At 38.6% G+C, this 19,054-nt stretch overlaps 1 protein-coding gene across 9 annotated transcripts in view; it reads left to right on the top strand.

Moving 5' to 3' along the window:
- DGKZ (diacylglycerol kinase zeta) overlaps positions 1-19,054 on the top strand; it is a 228,865-nt gene that overhangs the window by 154,961 nt on the left and 54,850 nt on the right. For 6 of the 9 annotated variants that reach the window (XM_070760425.1, XM_070760448.1, XM_070760442.1 and 3 more), the window contains 8 exons: positions 6,208-6,316; positions 7,473-7,568; positions 11,079-11,156; positions 11,519-11,575; positions 14,490-14,558; positions 15,423-15,494; positions 17,683-17,799; positions 18,020-18,091. In XM_070760425.1, coding sequence (XP_070616526.1) covers positions 6,208-6,316; positions 7,473-7,568; positions 11,079-11,156; positions 11,519-11,575; positions 14,490-14,558; positions 15,423-15,494; positions 17,683-17,799; positions 18,020-18,091 — 670 coding nt within the window. Of the gene's footprint in view, positions 1-3,813; positions 4,680-6,207; positions 6,317-7,472; positions 7,569-11,078; positions 11,157-11,518; positions 11,576-14,489; positions 14,559-15,422; positions 15,495-17,682; positions 17,800-18,019; positions 18,092-19,054 lie in introns of all 9 variants that reach the window. The other 3 variants (XR_011559814.1, XM_070760405.1, XM_070760396.1) reach the window with 1 other exon arrangement.

The raw sequence follows: 19,054 nt of genomic DNA, 5'->3' as shown, positions 1-19,054 counted from the left end.
AGAAATAGGAATTGTGCTGCCACTAAAATACACTGCTAAAAAAAAATAAAGGGAACACTTAAATAACACAATATAACTCCAAGTTAATCAAACTTCTGTGAAATCAAACTGTCCGCTTGTTCTGGTTTCTGGTAGAACTTTAGCTATTACAAATAACTCTTACTAAATGCAGTATTTCATAAACAAAGAAACTCCATCTTTATTCTCTTCTCTTCTGTATTCAAAATGCAGTTCATACTAGCACATTCGTTTTTCTCCCGTTATCTCTCTTAATTACATTCCTCATGCATTCCTCCCAGCCTCCTCCGTTTACCAAGATTTATGTACTCACAGCATGATTCAAAAGCAGCAGAAATGATCACTTGGGAGCTGAACGGGAACACCTTTCATTTTAGCACTACAACATTGAAACTCCACCCTTCTTCCCCACTGGCCCCCTGACATACCAAATACATCACTCCAGTATTTAACCCATTCCTCCCCTTAATATCTTCTTCCAAACACCTGTTCCTTACGTTTTTGGACCCTTCTGAATTTAGGATTGACCCAGCGAACGTTTGTTTCTTCCTCGCTAGATTCTGGACTCATAGCAACATCCTGTGGCTGGCCTCCCACCTGTTCTACTACCTGTAACCCCGGGCCTACCACTAATTCATAAACACTATCTGTATCAGAGTCCTCAAGTTCTTCATCATCCTCCAACTGACCAGCAATATGTACAACACCACTTAGGAAGCAACACTGATTGACAGTCAATTTCACATTCTGTTGTGCACTTTCAACTTTGTACAGAACAAAGTATTCAATGAGAATATTTCATTCATTCAGATCTAGGATGTGTTGTTTTAGTGTTCCCTTTATTTTTTTTGAGCATTATAGCTGTAGGTAGAAGAGCACTTTCTATATACATTAACTATTACACAAATAACAAAATTATTCTTTTTTCCATGATTAAATTGTAATGTACAGTCCACATTTTCAATTCAAAGTGTGTAAATGGCAGTTTTAATGCACATAACAGGTAGATAAACTACTTTTTATACTTGGAATATAAGCATGGAGTATGGAGTTGCCTTTTTTTTACATGCATTCCTCTGAAAATAGAAGCTTATACACTTGGAGAATTCTCCAATTGCTACTTGTACTATTTTTCAAACTTAGAAGTGCATGAAATCTGAAGGAACGGTTGATACAATCATCCATTTTGACCACAATATGGTGTTCTAATACATTGTGGAATTGCTGTTTATATAATTGAATATGTCTGAATGTTTGGAATTCTTGTTATTCCTTTCCTTACTGTCAAGGGACCCTGGCGGTTGCTTCTCAGATTTCCCATACTACAGCTTTGCCTCATTTCCAGTTTGTCTCAAATTACTTTACTTATACCAACATTGTAAAATGAGCTTTATTTTTCATTAAGCAGGAAACATTTGGGTTTTCCTTGGACAGCTGAAAGGCATAAAACCGATTCAGCTGATACACTGTATTTCTCTCCATTTCACCCAAGCTATTAAAAAATAAAAAAAAGAGAAGGGGGGGGAAACCCTACGCAAATGCAATGGGTGTCAGTTTGCTTCTGCAATTCAAAATATTGATTATCATATTTAAAGCCCTTTGTGGCATGGGACCAGGTTACCTGAGGAACCATCTCCTCTTAAATATTTCGACAGATATGTTGGAGTCTTAGTGGACAATCAGTTAAATATTAGCCAGCAGTGTGCGGTGGCAGGTAAAAAAGCGAATGCAATCCTAAATTGCATTAACAGAGGGATAAAATCAAGATCAAATTAGATACTAATACCAGTTTATAAAGCCTTAGTAAACCAGACCTAGAATACTGCATTCGATTTTGGTCATCACACTATAAAAAAAATATGTTGAAACTATAGAAAAAGTGTAGAGAAGAGTAACCAAGATGATTAGGAAATTGGAACCTAAAACATACGAAGAACAGTTGCAAATATTTGTCAATGGAGAGAAGGATAAGGGGAGACATGATAATAGTGTTTCAATATTTGAGGGGCTGCTACAGAGCAGGAGTCAAGTCACCAAAGGTCAGACAAGGAATAATGGATGGAAGTTGATCAAGGAGATATTCAACCTAGAAATGAGAAGAAATGATTGACTTGTCAGAACAATCAACTAATGGAACAGCTTGCCTTCAGAAGTTGTGAGAGGTTACATCACTGGAGGCTTTCAAATAAGAGATTGGACTTGAAATTGTGTAGGGTCTCTTGCTTGGACAGGAGGGTTGACTAGGTGACCTACAAGGTTCCAATTCTGTTAATCTATTTATTTGAGCCATCCCATCCAGTCAGATTGTCCCAAATGTGCTTCTTCAGCTCTTGGATGAGAAGTGAAATATCTTTTTTAAAATAGCCAAGAGACAAGCCCAGTTGCCTCTTGAAAAAGCATCTTTGGGACAACCTTGATATGAATGACTGAAAATCTCCATAGACACCCAGTTAGATGGTTTGATTGACGGGATCTAGGAAGAGAGTCTCTCTGCCATTGCTCCTGCCCTTTGGATCATCTTACTCCCAGGGGTGTAAGGTGATCCCCCATTCTCCTGGCCTTCCAGGAGAGTATTAAGACCTTACTCTGATGATTAGCGTGGGGGCGTGGGGGTGTGGGAGATGGCTGGTAGCTTGAGGGTGCTCCCTCTGCCTTGTTAACTTTTTAACCTTGTTAACTTTGATTCTTATTTTTTTAACTCTGCTCAGTCATGTTTTTATTTTATGATGTTGTTTATAAAGCACTTAGAGTCACTTAGGTGAGATGGGTGGTGTAGAAATTTTAGAAATTGGGGTTACACGAATCTCAGCGACCAGTTAGGTCCCACAGAGTGGGCCTTCTCCGGGTCCCGTCAACTAAACAATGCCGTTTGGCGGGACCCAGGGGAAGAGCCTTCCCTGTGGCAGCCCCAGCCCTCTGGAACCAACACCCCCCAGAGATTAGAATAGCCCCCACCCTCCTTGCCTTTCGTAAGCTCCTTAAAACCCACCTCTGCCGTCAGGCATGGGGGAACTGAGATATTCCTTCCCCCTAGGCTTCTACAGTTTATGCATGGTATGTTTGTATGTATGATTGGTTTTATAACAAGGGTTTTAAGCTGTTTTTAGTATTGGATTGTCACATGTTGTTTTTACCACTGTTGTTAGCCGCCCCGAGTTCACGGAGAGGGGCGGCATACAAATCCAATAAATAAATAAATCCGGTCAGCTTTCCTGTTGAGAAGGCTGCTTACTTTGCTGCTTTCGTTGTATGTTTATACAACATGCAAGGTCAAGAGACAGTATTTTACATGGATCTGTTTTGTTTATTATGTATGTGTAAAGTGGACGACCAAATTTGTGGTACCATGAACATATCTATTCGCTATGAGAATTACCGAAACCGAAACCTCCTGCTTATCTCCTCATTAAATTCTTAAAAAAAAAACCCATATGTATATGATCTGAATGTTATTAGCATGTGTGGAACATTTCTCTCATTTTTGGTATCCCCTAAGTTTCCTTTTCTCACTCGGTTAATCAGCTTCTTTCACCCTTAGTGTTTATGGTGAACTGGATGGTTTAGATGCCTCAGTGTCTTGGTATTGAACAGTTCAGAGAGTTTTAGAACGCCAAGTGGCTGGCTCTTCAACACAAAGTTGTATATGGCTTCAAAAATTTGATTAATGCTTGTAACCATTAAGGAGCTGTAGCTGAAGGCCTGGAAGTGTCTATCATTAGACATTCGGGAGAACTTTAGGGAATTAGATGGGACGAGTGAGCCCCACATTTAAAGCATATACTTTTTTGTTAACAGCCCTAAATCTTCATGGAATCCTTTTTCAAAAAGCACTTCAGGAGGAAGATTGCGTCATCAGGGCCCCAACGCACCAGTATGGTGGCCTTGCCTGCGAGCAGAGCAAGGCGGCGTTCCGTGGTAGGCCAGCCCTCTACCATACTTGTGGAACGCCGGCGCAGATCCAGCGCTCAGCTGCAAGAGATGTCTTGCTTGGGCTCCTCACGCAAGCGTAGGTTGTGTTCCCGGAGGCGATCTAGTACCACCACCCCTTGCATGAGCCCTAGATTCTCTGTCCAGAAGAAGCGTGGGGGCCATGTGCACACCATAGATACTCATCTCATAGGGCCCTCTTTGCTGCTAGCCAGTCTCATCCAAGTGTACAAAGAAGAAGAAAGGAGGCACTCACATTGTACTGAAAGCTCCAGCTCAGGGTCTCCTAAAGATGGGATGGTGGACAGTGACTGGAGCGAGGAAGCACTCTCCTCGGGATCTGAAGGAGCAGAGTTTGAAAAGAAGGAACGGCAGACCGAGTGCTCGCTGTATCCCATCCCCCCAATCCAACACGTCCCTGATTTAAGGCCTTTCCTACGAGACCCTTATTACCTGCGCCGCAGATCCTCCCACCTCCTTCCGGCAGAATTTGTGCACAGCCGAGCAGCCTACGGGCTTCAAGGCCGCTACAGATACTTCAACCAGCGGCGGTGCTCAGTTGAAACGCCCAAGCCAAGTGCTTTGCTTCAACCGTGCAGTTTCGAAAGGGCTGCCAGGAGGTGGAAGGTGCCTGCCGGAACCAGCTGGCTGCCATTGAGTGCCCATAAATGCTTGGATTCTGCCCTCGGCAGCTGTGGCAGTGACTCCTCTGAAGGCTGCAGTGCCCTTTTGACGTATGTATGGCTTATAGGTGGTTTTGAAATCATTTGGCTGGAGGGGAGGGGATGAGTAGGGAGGAGAAGCTATGGCAGCAGGAATGCTCAATCAGATGGATTATTGTTGGAGACTGAATTCTACCTCCAAAGAAGTTTGTTTTATTTATTTGTTTTATTTATTTATTTATTTGTTTATTTGTTTATTTATTTATTTTGTCCAATACACAATGAGGGTTTTAGTGGATATATATCTATATACACATAGTAAAATACATGATGAAGGTTATAGAGGAGATACTTATAGTAAAATATATCTAAGAAAGAATAGAAGAGAAGATATAGGAATAGAACATATCAATGAAAGAATAGAAGAAGAGATATAGGAATAGAAGAAAGGGATAGGAGATATAGGAGAGCAATAGCACAGGGGACGGAAGGCACTTTAGTGCACTTGTATTCCCATTAATGAGAGACCAAACTGTCCAGTCACAATAAAATAAGTATCTGAATCTGACATTCCTGAAACTAGCATTTTACTAGCTGCCTTTATCCTTGCTTTACATAATATGTTCTTGTTCTGGTAAATAGTTTCAGGTGTTGTGGGGCTGCAACTTCCCAGACTTGCATGAGTATTGATTACTAACTGGGTGTTATAGTCTAGACATCTGGAAACTACAAGGGTAGCAAAAAAAATCAAACCAGAAATTAAAAGTCACACACAATGTTAACTGTTGTTTTTAGATTTTAAACTATGTTCATCTCTCCGCCCCCACCCCTAAACTTTAAATAATTGTGCTTGAGAAACAATAGGAAGTTGGACTCTGCTTCATCTTCTCCAGGCTCCTATAGTCTGTGTAATTGCATATATTATAGGGTTTTTTCCCCCTCTAGCCTTTTGAGAAAAATGATCCTCTCTCCCAAGAGAAATTTTTCTTGGGGTTGGGCTCACAGAACACACTTATAATAATTGGTTCAGAACGAAGTAAGATATGGTGCAAGCCCCATTGCTCAGTCAGCAATTGAGAAATTGAATTAGCTTTTACCCCAAACAACCCCTTCTTGTGCAAATACTGTAACTCAGACCAATGTGGAATAGTTTTTAAACTGCCTAGCCAGTCATTCAAGAAAAATGAGTTGATAAAACAAGGTTCTCCAGCCATGGATGTTCCTAGCACCACAGAACAAGCCTTTCTTATATGGATTGGCTGAAGCACCCAGTAAAACCTTTCTAATATTAGTTGGTTGTAGCACCAATGAAACCAATAGCTGCTTGCCTGGCAGTGAGAATGGGGCTAGTAAAGCCACACTGTTACACTCCTGACACAAGAATACATGACATTGCTAGGCATTTATTAGAGGATAGTGACTTTTGAACCAGCAAAAGTACATTGACTGAATTAAACAGGTTGAATATACATGACTGTGGAGTACTCTTCTTCTTTTTTTAAAAAAATGCCCTTATTTAACATCAAGGTTTTAAATATAATATATATGGTCTACTTTGCGTGAACAAAATGCCCTTACAGCCACTCTTTTTGTCTTTCAGAAAAGCCATTGCCAAGTCAGGACTCCAGCACATGGTAGCCCAGCCAACCCCCACATTCGCCTTAAGAAGTGACTCAGAGAGGGAGATTCGTAACTCTGTTGATTGGAGTGTAAGTTTCTGTCCTGGGTGTAAGTTTCTACCTTGGGTGAAAGAAAGAATGGGTTGTTTCTCTATCATTCGCTTTAAGTCCCTACACAGTTGGGGCTTTAAGAGTATAAGCAGAGAATAGCTCTGACCACAGTGTGCGTCACAATCAGATTGCTTGAGATAGCAATAGAACTTAGGCTTATATCCCGCTTCATAGCACTATACAGCCCTCTCTAAGCAGCATATTGCCCCCAACAATCTGGGTCCCCATTTTACCCACCTCGGAAAGAGGGAAGAATGAGTCAACCTTGAGCCTGTCAGGATTGAACTCCAGACTGTGGCAGAGTTAGCCCACAGAGAATACGGCATTCTAAACAGTAGCAGGTCCTGCCTGGTATGCGCCATACTGCGCACCAGTAGTAAAATGGGAGCTGTGCACGCAACTTACAACTGTGCGTGTACAGGAAGTAAAATTTTGTGAGTGGATGTGCTTGTGTGTGATTTTTGTTGTTGTTGCTTTTGCACATGCCTGGAAGCAAAAAAATCGCCAAAATCTCACACACGAGTGTCCCCTCGCAAGATTTTGCTTCCTGCGCATGATAAGATGATGTGCCCCTTTCCAGTTCATTATGAGGCTGAACTTAAGAAATAAGTCAGTTCTTGAATCAGAGTAGACAATAGAAACATGGAAGATTGGCGGCAGAAAAAGACCTTGTGGTCCATCTAATCTGCCCTTATACTATTTCCTGTATTTTATCTTAGGATGGATATATGTTTATCCCAGGCATGTTTAAATTCAGTTACTGTGGATTTACCAACCACGTCTGCTGGAAGTTTGTTCCAAGCGCCTACTACTCTTTCAGTAAAATAATATTTTCTCACGCTGCTTCTGATCTTTCCCCCGACTAACTTCAGATTGTGTCCCCTTGTTCTTGGGTTCACTTTCCTATTAAAAACACTTCCCTCCTGAATTGTTTTTAATAGGAAAACACTTTCACATATTTAACCCTTTAGCTCAGGAATTCTGGGAGCTGAAGTCCACAAGTCATAGAAGAGCCAACTTTGTCTAAAGCACCCCCACCACCCCCGCTCCAGACTATACAGATTGATGGAAAACTGGGCAGGTTCTAAACGAAACGAAATTTTGCCTGGATTTCTAAATCGCCTCTGTCTTTCAGGAAACTGCAGTTTATGGGGAGCACATCTGGTTTGAAACCAATGTCTCTGGGGACTTCTGCTATGTGGGGGAACAAAACTGTGTGTCAAAAATGCTGGTAAGTTTTGTAAGAAATTGCCACTGTCTGGTAAACTTCAAGAGTATGTGAGACTGTAGCACCAGCTAGTGGAGAAATCAGACACCTGAAATTATTAAAACAGCATAGAAATATGTTTGCTGTGTTCAGACTGACGTATGAAAAAAAAGGAAATTTGCTAATTTTACTTAATTGATTTACGCTTTATATGTTGTACATACCTCTCATGACTTAGAAACATTTATAACAATTCAACAAAATATTATTTTAACGGTTATTAAAATGTCATACAAATGAAAATTCCAAAAATAATATTAAGCACTCTGGATAAATAAGTAATTTTAAGCTGCTTCCTATGTGCTAGCAAAGAGGAGCTTTCTTCAGCCTTAGCAGCACTTCGTTCTAGAGTGCGAGCCCCAAGCCAAATTCCTTACTGGTGTCAAATGTTCTTGTGGCAAGACTTGCCAAATGGGTGGCAAAATGCACAGAGGTCTGAAATTCTTGTTTCTGTAGGAAGTTTGGACTTCAATTGTTTTAAAGTAAGATGCATCCGTCTGATATGCAGCCATTCGGGATCAATGCTGGAACCAATAAGTCTTTTATTTTGCAAGCCTGCTTCTTAAAGAAGCCTGCTTCCTTCTGAATATTGAAGTAAATGCATGGAATGAGCTATCTTTTCTAAACCATGCAGCGGCCCTCATGGTTTTGTGTAGACCACCCCAGTGTTTATTTCAGTATTACCACTCTTGCAAGAGCTGCATTGCTTGCTGATTTGCTTCCGGGTGCAATTTAAGGTGCTGATTTGTCACCTTTAAAGCCCTTAATGACTTGGGACCAGGTTATCTGAAGGACCATCTCTTGTCAATCACATCTACCCAACCCATCAGAGTGGGGAGGCAGAAAATGTTGTGGGTCCCATCCCCGAGGGAGATACACCTGTTAGGACCCAGAAGAAGGGCCTTCTCTGTGGTGGCTCCCTCTCTCTGTAACATCATTCCCCCAGAGACTAGAATGGCCTTAATTCTAATACTCTTCTGGAAGGTGCTAAAAACCTGGTTCTGCCTGTGGGCCTGGGAAACTCAGAGAGGGATGTAGCCCATTAAATGGTTCTTGTGATTTCCTGTCATTGGGGCGAGGGTGGGAGGTGGGGGGGTGATGTAGTTATATTGTACTATATTAATTTATTTGATTCTTTTTTGGTAGTTTTTATTGTTTTGAATGTAGTGTTTTATTCTGTAAGCTACCTTGAGTCACCATGGGCGAATAGGCAGAAATATAAATTCAATAAATAAACTTTGTTAGAGCCTATTTTTGCAGTCTTTATAATAAGTTTGAAAGGAGACATAAAAATGAGAATTGCCAGCATATTTGTGGACATCTTGCTCTAAATTGGAAAGGATTCTTCCAAAGACCCTAGTGTTAATTCTTCTTTTAAAAGCCCCATGCAGAACAGTTTTGGTAAAATCTTCATTTATAGTTTCCTTTTTCTATATGAGTTGTGAATTTATGTTATTTTGAGTCGTTTTAATTGCATAGGACGTTTCACAGCCTTTTCTGCAAAACTCTGAAGGGAAGAGGAGTTTTACCTGAATTGGAGATGGGCATGGAGAGAATTTTTTTCCAAAATCTAAGAGCACCTCTGCTAAACTGCTAATTATGGATTCATGGGGAATGTTATCCTACCCCCAAAGTAGCACTCTTCTCCCCACCCCCAAACTAACAGTCAAATTATACTTTTAGCAATCTTTTTCCCCCTTTTATTTTAACAAGAGAACTCTTCCAAACAAGAATATCTTATAGGTTTAAGGAATGTAAAAGATAGCATATGCAGGCCAGGTTAAGATCCCAGACCACAGGTGTTCCAATGACCTTTTTCAACATATCATCAGGAAGATGAAACATGAGTGTGCTTGCTAAGAGAATGGTGAATTATATCTGGGCAAAGCCAAAGACAACTCAGAATCCAGAATAGCATCTGATCTGATCTGATCTGAATTTATTTCAAGTCTATCCTCCGCTCTCCTTCACAGCAGACCAGAAATTTCAGATCTGCCTGTCTAGTGTGATGCGGAATCCCTGCAGCCCTTGAAAAAGGCTTTAAAAAAAAGTTACGGTGATTGTAATAATGATATGTAGCTCCAGATAGCAACAAAAAATCCTACTCCAGTACAAAGTATAGTTGCTCATATAGGGGAGAACTATATATTCACCCTCTAAGAAGGGCAGCACTTTCTCTGCTAGGCTTAAAGCTCTTAAAAACCTGGCTTTGGTCCCAGGCATGGAGTTAATGTATTATTGTATTTTCTGTAGTCTGTTTTGTTTGATTGCTTGTGAGATGATTTCAGTCCTGGCTGATTTGTTATGTTTTATTTGTTTTTATAGATTTTGTTTGTTTGTTTTTATTTTGTATGCTATCCAGAGTCTATTGGAGTTGAATAACAAGCTTGGATAAATAAATAAGATTAAAGGTGGAACTGCTGCCCATTAGAGATTAGATCAGCTACTACACCAGCCCACCTGTCTGAATCAATATAAATACGTACAGTAAAACCTCAATTTTACAAATCATTTGCAAGAAATAGTGCCTGTTGTAGACAAATGTCCATTAAATATGTATTTAGACAATTTATCTACTTTGCATTATCTGCCTACATCAGTTGTCCCAGCTGCTTCAAAACAACAGTCTCTCCATTATTAGAAATGGAGACCAAACTAAAAAAAATTGGTTTGTAGCATCCAAATTTGCTGAATGAGTCTGTAAAATTGTTCATAATCTTATCTTGTTGATAATTGTTGACGATGTTGATAATTATGAGTTTATTTCCCTCCCAAAATCCTGATCTTAATCTCTCTCAATCAAATAATTGATTCTAAATATTGTATGTATGTTCATATACAAAACAAGATAAATATGAATCATGCATTTGTAATATTTAAAAAGTGAATATTCGTGAAAAGAAAGATTTTCTATCAAAGAAAAACATGAGAAAAAGTAGTTAGAAGCCTGGTGTTTGACTGACAGTCTTCGTTTGATGCATTTACCGGTAAATATTTTAATTAGTTTGCACTTTATTCATTTATTCTGTGATACTTGAAAAGTGACATCCAAGTTAACAGAATTATGAATGTATTTATTTATCAAAAAGACTTTTACAGCCACCTCTCTTAAAACACATCTCTGGACAACTCACAGCAGAAAGGTATAAAAATATATTTTAAGGCATCTCTTTATTAAACCTCTGTGTGGAGGATTACAATCTCATTCAGATTTGTTTGTCTCTTCTGAATGCTGCTTGAGTAATTATGATCAAGAAATGGGGGGAGACATTGCCCTCCATATCTCAAGTCACCTTGAGATGCCTTCTTTGCCTGACATTTATATATGGATGGAAATATGCAGATTAAAAATGGCTTTGATCTGCAAGGTTTTTTGTATGTTGGAATTTATTCAATCAAATCATTTTTCTGGATAATTTGCAAACTTCTCAAGCACTGGTTGATGGTCTAAATATTGTGTTTCTTTTGTTGTAGCAAAAACCTATGTCCAAGCGCAAATGTGCAGCCTGCAAAATTGTAGTCCACACACCCTGCATAGAACAATTAGAAAAAGTGAGTAGACCATCATGAAATATGCTCTGTTGTATTTGATTCCATCTTACCATAACCAGTATCTGAAAAATACTTATCTAAAAGGATAAATTCATAATTCTTTTGTATTCAGTTAAATCTAAATTTATTTCAATCTAGGCATTACCAGTTAAATAATCCTGGTTGGAGAACTGGGAGGTACCTTGTATTACTGCTATTTAGAGAAGAGTATAGTGAGCTAGACAAATTCAAATTGCATATCCTGTAGATATATTCCTCTGCTTACTTTTTCATTGAAGCTATTTAGAGGGAGGAATGACAGAAAAAAATATGAAGATACACTGTTATTCATAGATTAAACCCTCTTCCTTTTAAATCCTCAGATTAATTTTCGATGCAAGCCTTCCTTTAGAGAATCTGGATCAAGGAATATCCGGGAGGTAAGAACTGCATGAATGGGTTAGGCTTTTGTAGCATTGTTGAAAGCGGGGGATTTTTAAAATATGCAGCTTCATCTCAATGCATTTAAAATATTTGGCCTAAATTTGGAGCAGAGAATTATAGCCAAGTCTAAAGCTGTACATTTCCATGAACATAAAATATGAATATGTTTTTGGAATAGAAAGCTACTATGGTACATGCCTTCTTATCTTTGAGAATATATATATATGTGTGTGTGTGTGTGTGTGTGTGTATATATATATATATATATATATATATGTAGATTGTTCTGAGTTCGGGTTTTGCCCTGTGTAATGTTTTGCATGTCTATGCGACGTTTCGGTAAAATCACATTTACCATCATCAGGCTGGAGTTCCAATCTCTGTGTTTTTGCAAATGAATATTAGCAACTGACATTCCTTCTTAGCATGTAGTGTGGGGGTGGAGATTTGCTTTGAATGTAGCAAATAGATTGGGTGACTATGCTTCCGTGATCTGATTGGTTGGTGTAATCATGGTTATAGAAGGAATGGTATGAAGATTATGAAGTGTTTTGTTTAAGTCTGATTTCCAAATATAAAATTCTAAAATCATAATAATTAAAGGATTGACATATTGATTATAATGAAGTTTTTATTTTGTTTAAGGCTGGTTTCCAAATCTCTGGCAGACGTGAGGTATCATCCCGTTTATTTAAACAAAAAGATCTTTTTTCAATTTCAATAGCTTCTAGAGAGATTCTTTTATATAAATTCTCTGTTTTGTGGAGTAATTTAGTTTTTTCAAAGTCAATTTCGTGCCCTGTTCTTTTAATGTGCTGGACAAGGGAGGAGGTCTTCTCCTGTTTCTTGACTGCATTCATATGTTCTGCCATGCGCTGGCTCACTCTTCGGTTAGTTTGTCCAATGTATGTGGCTGCACATGTTTTGCAAGGGATTTCATAGATACCTTGGTATTCTAATTGGATTTTATCTTTGGGGCTCCTTAGGATATTAGATATTTTTTGGTTAGTGCAAAATGAGGTTTTGATGTTATAACATCAAAACCTCATTTTGCACTAACCAAAAAATATCTAATATCCTAAGGAGCCCCAAAGATAAAATCCAATTAGAATACCAAGGTATCTATGAAATCCCTTGCAAAACATGTGCAGCCACATACATTGGACAAACTAACCGAAGAGTGAGCCAGCGCATGGCAGAACATATGAATGCAGTCAAGAAACAGGAGAAGACCTCCTCCCTTGTCCAGCACATTAAAAGAACAGGGCACGAAATTGACTTTGAAAAAACTAAATTACTCCACAAAACAGAGAATTTATATAAAAGAATCTCTCTAGAAGCTATTGAAATTGAAAAAAGATCTTTTTGTTTAAATAAACGGGATGATACCTCACGTCTGCCAGAGATTTGGAAACCAGCCTTAAACAAAATAAAAACTTCATTATAATCAATATGTCAATCCTTTAATTATTATGATTTTAGAATTTTATATTTGGAAATCAGACTTAAACAAAACACTTCATAATCTTCATACCATTCCTTCTATAACCATGATTACACCAACCAATCAGATCACGGAAGCATAGTCACCCAATCTATTTGCTACATTCAAAGCAAATCTCCACCCCCACACTACATGCTAAGAAGGAATGTCAGTTGCTAATATTCATTTGCAAAAACACAGAGATTGGAACTCCAGCCTGATGATGGTAAATGTGATTTTACCGAAACGTCGCATAGACATGCAAAACATTACACAGGGCAAAACCCGAACTCAGAACAATCTACATACATATACCCGTGAAAATTTACGAAAACATATATATATATATATATATATATATATATATATATATATATATATATATATATATAGAGAGAGAGAGAGAGAGAGAGAATATATATATATATATATATATATATATATATATATATATATATATATATATATTTTAATAGTGAGAAGTAATACATTTTGTGCTAAACAGTCTCCCTGATTCAAAAATTGCATATGTAGTAGTCATGAATAGATTTTGCTTAAAATTATAAGACGCCAGCCATAGGAATAAATGAATAAATGCATGTTATATGGTTAGTCATTACAATTGTTCATTTTTAGAATTATGTATTTATTTAATTGGATTTATATGCCACCCCTCTCCAAGGACTGGGGGCGGCTTACAATATATATTTATGGTATTCATACACTGAATCTGTATTAATGAACTACTTTATAAATATAACATTTCATTAATCTTATACTTGATATTTTACTAGTATAACCTGTGAATTTTTATAGGAATAGTGACTTTGAAAGTAAGTCCAACTTTGCACAAAAATAGTTGACTTTTTCCAGTCATTAGATAGCTTTTATTCATCTTCTTTAACTCTGTTTTTTTTTAAAGTTCATCCAGGGCGTTAGTTCCCAAGCTATATAAGTGTTTCATCAACAATATTGACAGAATCTTTGCATGGTTCTGTATTTGATGGATGTTGTTTAAAGCCTGCGAAAATCATATTGTACTTTCCTGCTTGAAGAAAAACAGGTCTACATTCCATTTGGAGAAATGTGACCGGTATTTTGTGCAGCCTGTATAGTATAAGTAACGGTCTTGGAAGTACAAGATAGAAAAACCCAAGGCAGCATCTATTCTTTGATAAGAAAGGCAGTGCTTGCCTTTAAACTTGGATGAAGAACAAAAATAATTTCCATGAACTAAGATCACTTATGCAACATTTCGCCTACGTCCCAATAAGAACAAACTGTGAATGGTATCTAATGCTTGTCTTCATTTGCTGGCTCTTACCAGAACACCAACAGCTTAATATTTAGCAGCACTGAAAGCTGTTGTGTTCCTTCCTGTTCCTTTGTTTCTATTTTCCTGAACTCACTCTCCTCTTTCTTTGTAGCCTACTATTGTGCGGCATCATTGGGTACACCGGCGACGCCAGGAAGGAAAATGTCGACAATGTGGAAAGGTGAGGCAAACAGTGCATATATGTATCAAGATCTTATCAAATTATACAGAGAGAAAGAGAGGGGATTTTTAAAGAGGAGCTGAGCTTAGCATGGAACTGGTGAGAACTATATTGGACTTGCATCTTTGCATAATAATCTTTATTCTGCCAAATAAAAATAAAAATATGCTATACAGTGTTCCCTCGATTTTCGCGGGTTCGAACTTCCCGAAAAGTCTATACCACGGTTTTTCAAAAATATTAATTAAAAAATACTTAGCGGGTTTTTTCCCTATACCACAGTTTTTCCCACCCGATGACGTCATATGTCATTGCCAAACTTTCATCTGCCTTTAATAAATATTTTTTTTAAATAAACTTTAATAAATAAACATGGTGAGCAATAATCTAAATGGTTGCTAAGGGAGGGGGAAATTGCAATTTAGAGGTTTAAAGTGTTAAGGGAAGGCTTGTGATACTGTTCATAGCCAAAAATAGTGTATTTACTTCCGCATCTCTACTTCGCGGAAATTTGACTTTTGCGGGCGGTCTCGGAACACAACCCCCGCGAAAATCGAGGGAACACTGTATATAGTGTGATTGAGTTTTATGAACTGTTATTTTTCTGACTTTGATAAGTTTCCCCCCCACATACTGTTTAACTATATCTCTGGATCACACTGTTAATTCATTGGGTTTTTCCAGAATTTAACCTTTAGAAAGTTCCAAAATCATGTAATTGAAGGATATTTGTGTACTGAATTTATAAATATATATATATGTTGCAAAACAAAAAAAATATGATTATTTAGTAGGCTTTACACTTTTCATTATAATGTAAAATGAAACACGAATAATGTTATTTTCCCTCCTTGGTTTGTTCAGGGTTTCCAGCAGAAATTTGCCTTCCACAGCAAGGAAATTGTAGCCATCAGCTGTTCCTGGTGTAAGCAGGCAGTGAGTGCAGCATGCATTTGTTTACCAAGATATTAGCCTCCTTTTCTCTACCTCCATTTGCCCCAGAAAATGATGTGCTATTTATTCAACTTTTTAAAATTAAGATTTTGCCTCATGATTTTACTTGTATATGTAAAACGTATCTGCTTTTATCATTGTAAGTTCTTGGCTGCAGTACTTCTCCTTCAAGGAGAAAAGTGGGAGGGAGGGAGAAATAATGTTGAGAAAAGATCTGTTCACAATGGGGGAAATGAGGAATTAAAATACAGGTCATTCTTGGTTACCAATGACACCTGGGATCAGCTACTCTGGTTGCTAATTATCACCGCTTTTAAGTGAGAAACCATGTGACAAGATAAGTCATAAAAATTTACTTCCGCTTGCACTGTTAAGCATATCCCAAATAATTAATTGAGATATTGTGTGACTGCAATTTACAATTACATTGAATATTGAATATTTGAATTGAATATTCAATTCAATTTTCAATTCAATTAAAAGGAATGCTCAATCTGATTATTGTATTGGCAGTTCTGTGTTAGCAAAAACTTCAGAAGAGAAGGATTTAGGGGTAGTGATTTCTGACAGTCTCAAAATGGGTGAGCAGTGTGGTCGGGCGGTAGGAAAAGCAAGTAGGATGCTTGGCTGCATAGCTAGACCTATAACAAGTAGGAAGAGGGAGATTGTGAACCCCTTATATAGAGCGCTGGTGAGACCACATTTGGAATACTGTGTTCAGTTCTGGAGACCTCACCTACAAAAAGATATTGACAAAATTGAACGGGTCCAAAGATGGGCTACAAGAATGGTGAAAGGTCTTTAAGCATAAAACGTATCAGGAAAGACTTCATGAACTCAATCTGTATAGTCTGGAGGACAGAAGGAAAAGGGGGGGACATGATCGAAACATTTAAATATGTTAACGGGTTAAATAAGGTTCAGGAGGGAATTGTTTTTAATAGGAAAGTGAACACAAGTACAAGGAGCACAATCTGAAGTTAGTTGGGGGAAAGATCAAAAGCAACATGAGAAAATATTATTTTACTGAAAGAGTAGTAGATCCTTGGAACAAACTTCCAGCAGATGTGGTTGGTAAATCCACAGTAACTGAATTTAAACATGCCTGGGATAAACATATATCCATCCTAAGATAAAATACAGGAAATAGTATAAGGGCAGACTAGATGGATCATGAGGTCTTTTTCTGCCGTCAGTCTTCTATGTTTCTATGTTCTCTTTTCATTCTGCTTCCTGAAAGCTGGTTATGAAGCCCACAGATGGCGATTATGTGACCACGGGATGTTGTAATGGTTCTAGATATGAAGATTGGTCGCAAAGCTTTTTTCTCCCAATCATTGTAACTTTGAACAGTTATTAAATGAGTACTATAGTTGGCAAGCGAGGATTACCCATAGTATCTGAGGTGCAGAAACTAGTCACTCACTTTTTACTTTTTTATATATTTCCCGAGAGTATTGTTGGCTTGACTGCTAATAAAAAAATATCAGAATGTAGAATTGAAAGACACTTTCCATTTGAAAAAGACAACTTTTTTGGTGTGAAGATAGAGATGGGGGAGAAGAGATGCAAACCTAATTGGTCCCTCCTATATTAATAATCTGGCATAGGAATGTATTTAGAAAATTAACTTGTGCACAGGGAAATATAAAAGAAAGTCCCTAACATCCTGAAATAGTACCAACTTTCCCAACATTTCAGTAGTTTTCCTGGAAAGGTTCAGTCAGACAAAACAGGAACTATAAGTTTTCAGACCAGGCCAAATATACAATGACTTTCAAAAATTCAAGGCCACTAAGCACTGAGCCAAGTTTCTGGTTATTCAGCAGGGCAGGAGGAAGAAACTTCAAGTTAAAATTCCTGAAGTCTTTTTTTTTTCTTTGCATAGCAGTGGATATTAGACCATTGTGTTACAGCTTTATTACTGTCTGTTCTAAATATTCTAATCTAGTTGAGCTACGTCTGAGAGTTTTCATCCAAGTCAGGCCCAGGAGTTGTGCTAAGTCACGAAGTCCCCAGAAATGTATTCCAAGTTTAGGATGATAAAATCTAGCACTTAAATCTGATTTCCAAATCTTTCTGCTTACAGAAGTATACTAGTCCAATATTGGAAACAGGCTCAGAGGCAAAGATAGTTCTTAATCAATTCTGTTGTTTTGTTTCTTTTCAGTATCACAGTAAAGTTTCCTGCTTCATGCTGCAGCACATTGAAGAGCCCTGCTCATTGGGGGCACATGCTGCCATTGTTATCCCTCCTACCTGGATTCTGCATGTCCGTCATCCCCAAGTATGTTGCCATTTTAGGTTTCCCTCATCCCTGTGCCAATTTGTCCCCTAAATCCATTTACCCAAGCTCTTCCATATGTGTTAAGAGCAACGCTCAAAGTTCCCAATAGAATTCAGGGAATTGGAATCCTAACCCTTCTGGAATGTGGAGGAGGTATTTTAAAAGAACTCCTGATTTACACAGTTTGTTCCTTCTGTTCCCCTTCCTCTTTTCTTTGTAGAACCCTCTGAAGTCAAGCAAGAAGAAAAAGAGGACTTCCTTCAAACGGAAATCCAGCAAGAAGGGACCTGAGGTCAGAGATTAGGACTGAGAACTTGAAAGAATACAAAGAACAAAATGACAATTAGGCAGTGCTAAAGAAACAATAGAAGAAAAATATCCTAGGAAATTGGCTAATGCTTTTTGTATTTTTGAGCATTAATTTATTATTATTATTATTATTATTATTATTATTATTATTATTATTATTAATTATATTTGTATGCCGCCCCTCTCCGGAGACTCGGGGCGGCTCACAATAATAAAACAGTACAAATCCAATAGTTAAGACATGTTAAAACCCTTGATATAAAACACAATTGTACTACTCATACAGACCATACATAAAGCGGAAACGGCCCAGGGGAATCAATTTCCCCATGCCTGACGGCAGAAATGGGTTTTAAGAAGTTTGCGAAAGGCAAGGACGGTGGGGGCAATCCTAATCTCCGGGGGGAGTTGCTTCCAGAGAGTCGGGGCCGCCACAGAGAAGGCTCTTCCCCTGGGTCCCGCCAGACGACATTGTTTCATCGATGGGATCCGGAGAAGGCCAACTCTGTGGGACCTAACCGGTCGCTGGGATTCGTGCGACAGAAGGTGGTCTCGGAGATATTCTGGTCCGATGCCATGAAGGGCTGGACCACAGGTGGCACACAGAGCCATATCTACTGGCACGCAAGCCGTTGCCTTAGCTCAGCTCCGGTACGCATGTGCGTGCCAGGCCAGCTGATTTTATGTTCGTGCAGAGGCTCTGGGAGGGTGTTTTTGACCTCCAGAGAGCCTCCGAGGGTGGGGAGGGCATTTTCATCCTCCCCAGGCTGTAGGGAAGCCCCTGGAGCCCAAGGAGAGCAAAAAATAAGCTTACTGGGCCTACTGAAGTTTGGAAACGGAATGTTTCCAGCCTTCAGAAGACGGGGGAGGCCATTTTCACTCTCCAAGGAAGCCTGTGGACCATGGGGAGGGCGAAAAACGGGCCTACCAGGCCCACCGTAAATGC

This window comes from Erythrolamprus reginae, chromosome 1 (assembly GCF_031021105.1).
Source record: "Erythrolamprus reginae isolate rEryReg1 chromosome 1, rEryReg1.hap1, whole genome shotgun sequence".
Lineage (NCBI taxonomy): Eukaryota > Metazoa > Chordata > Lepidosauria > Squamata > Dipsadidae > Erythrolamprus > Erythrolamprus reginae.
This window is presented reverse-complemented; position numbering and strand designations above follow the sequence as displayed.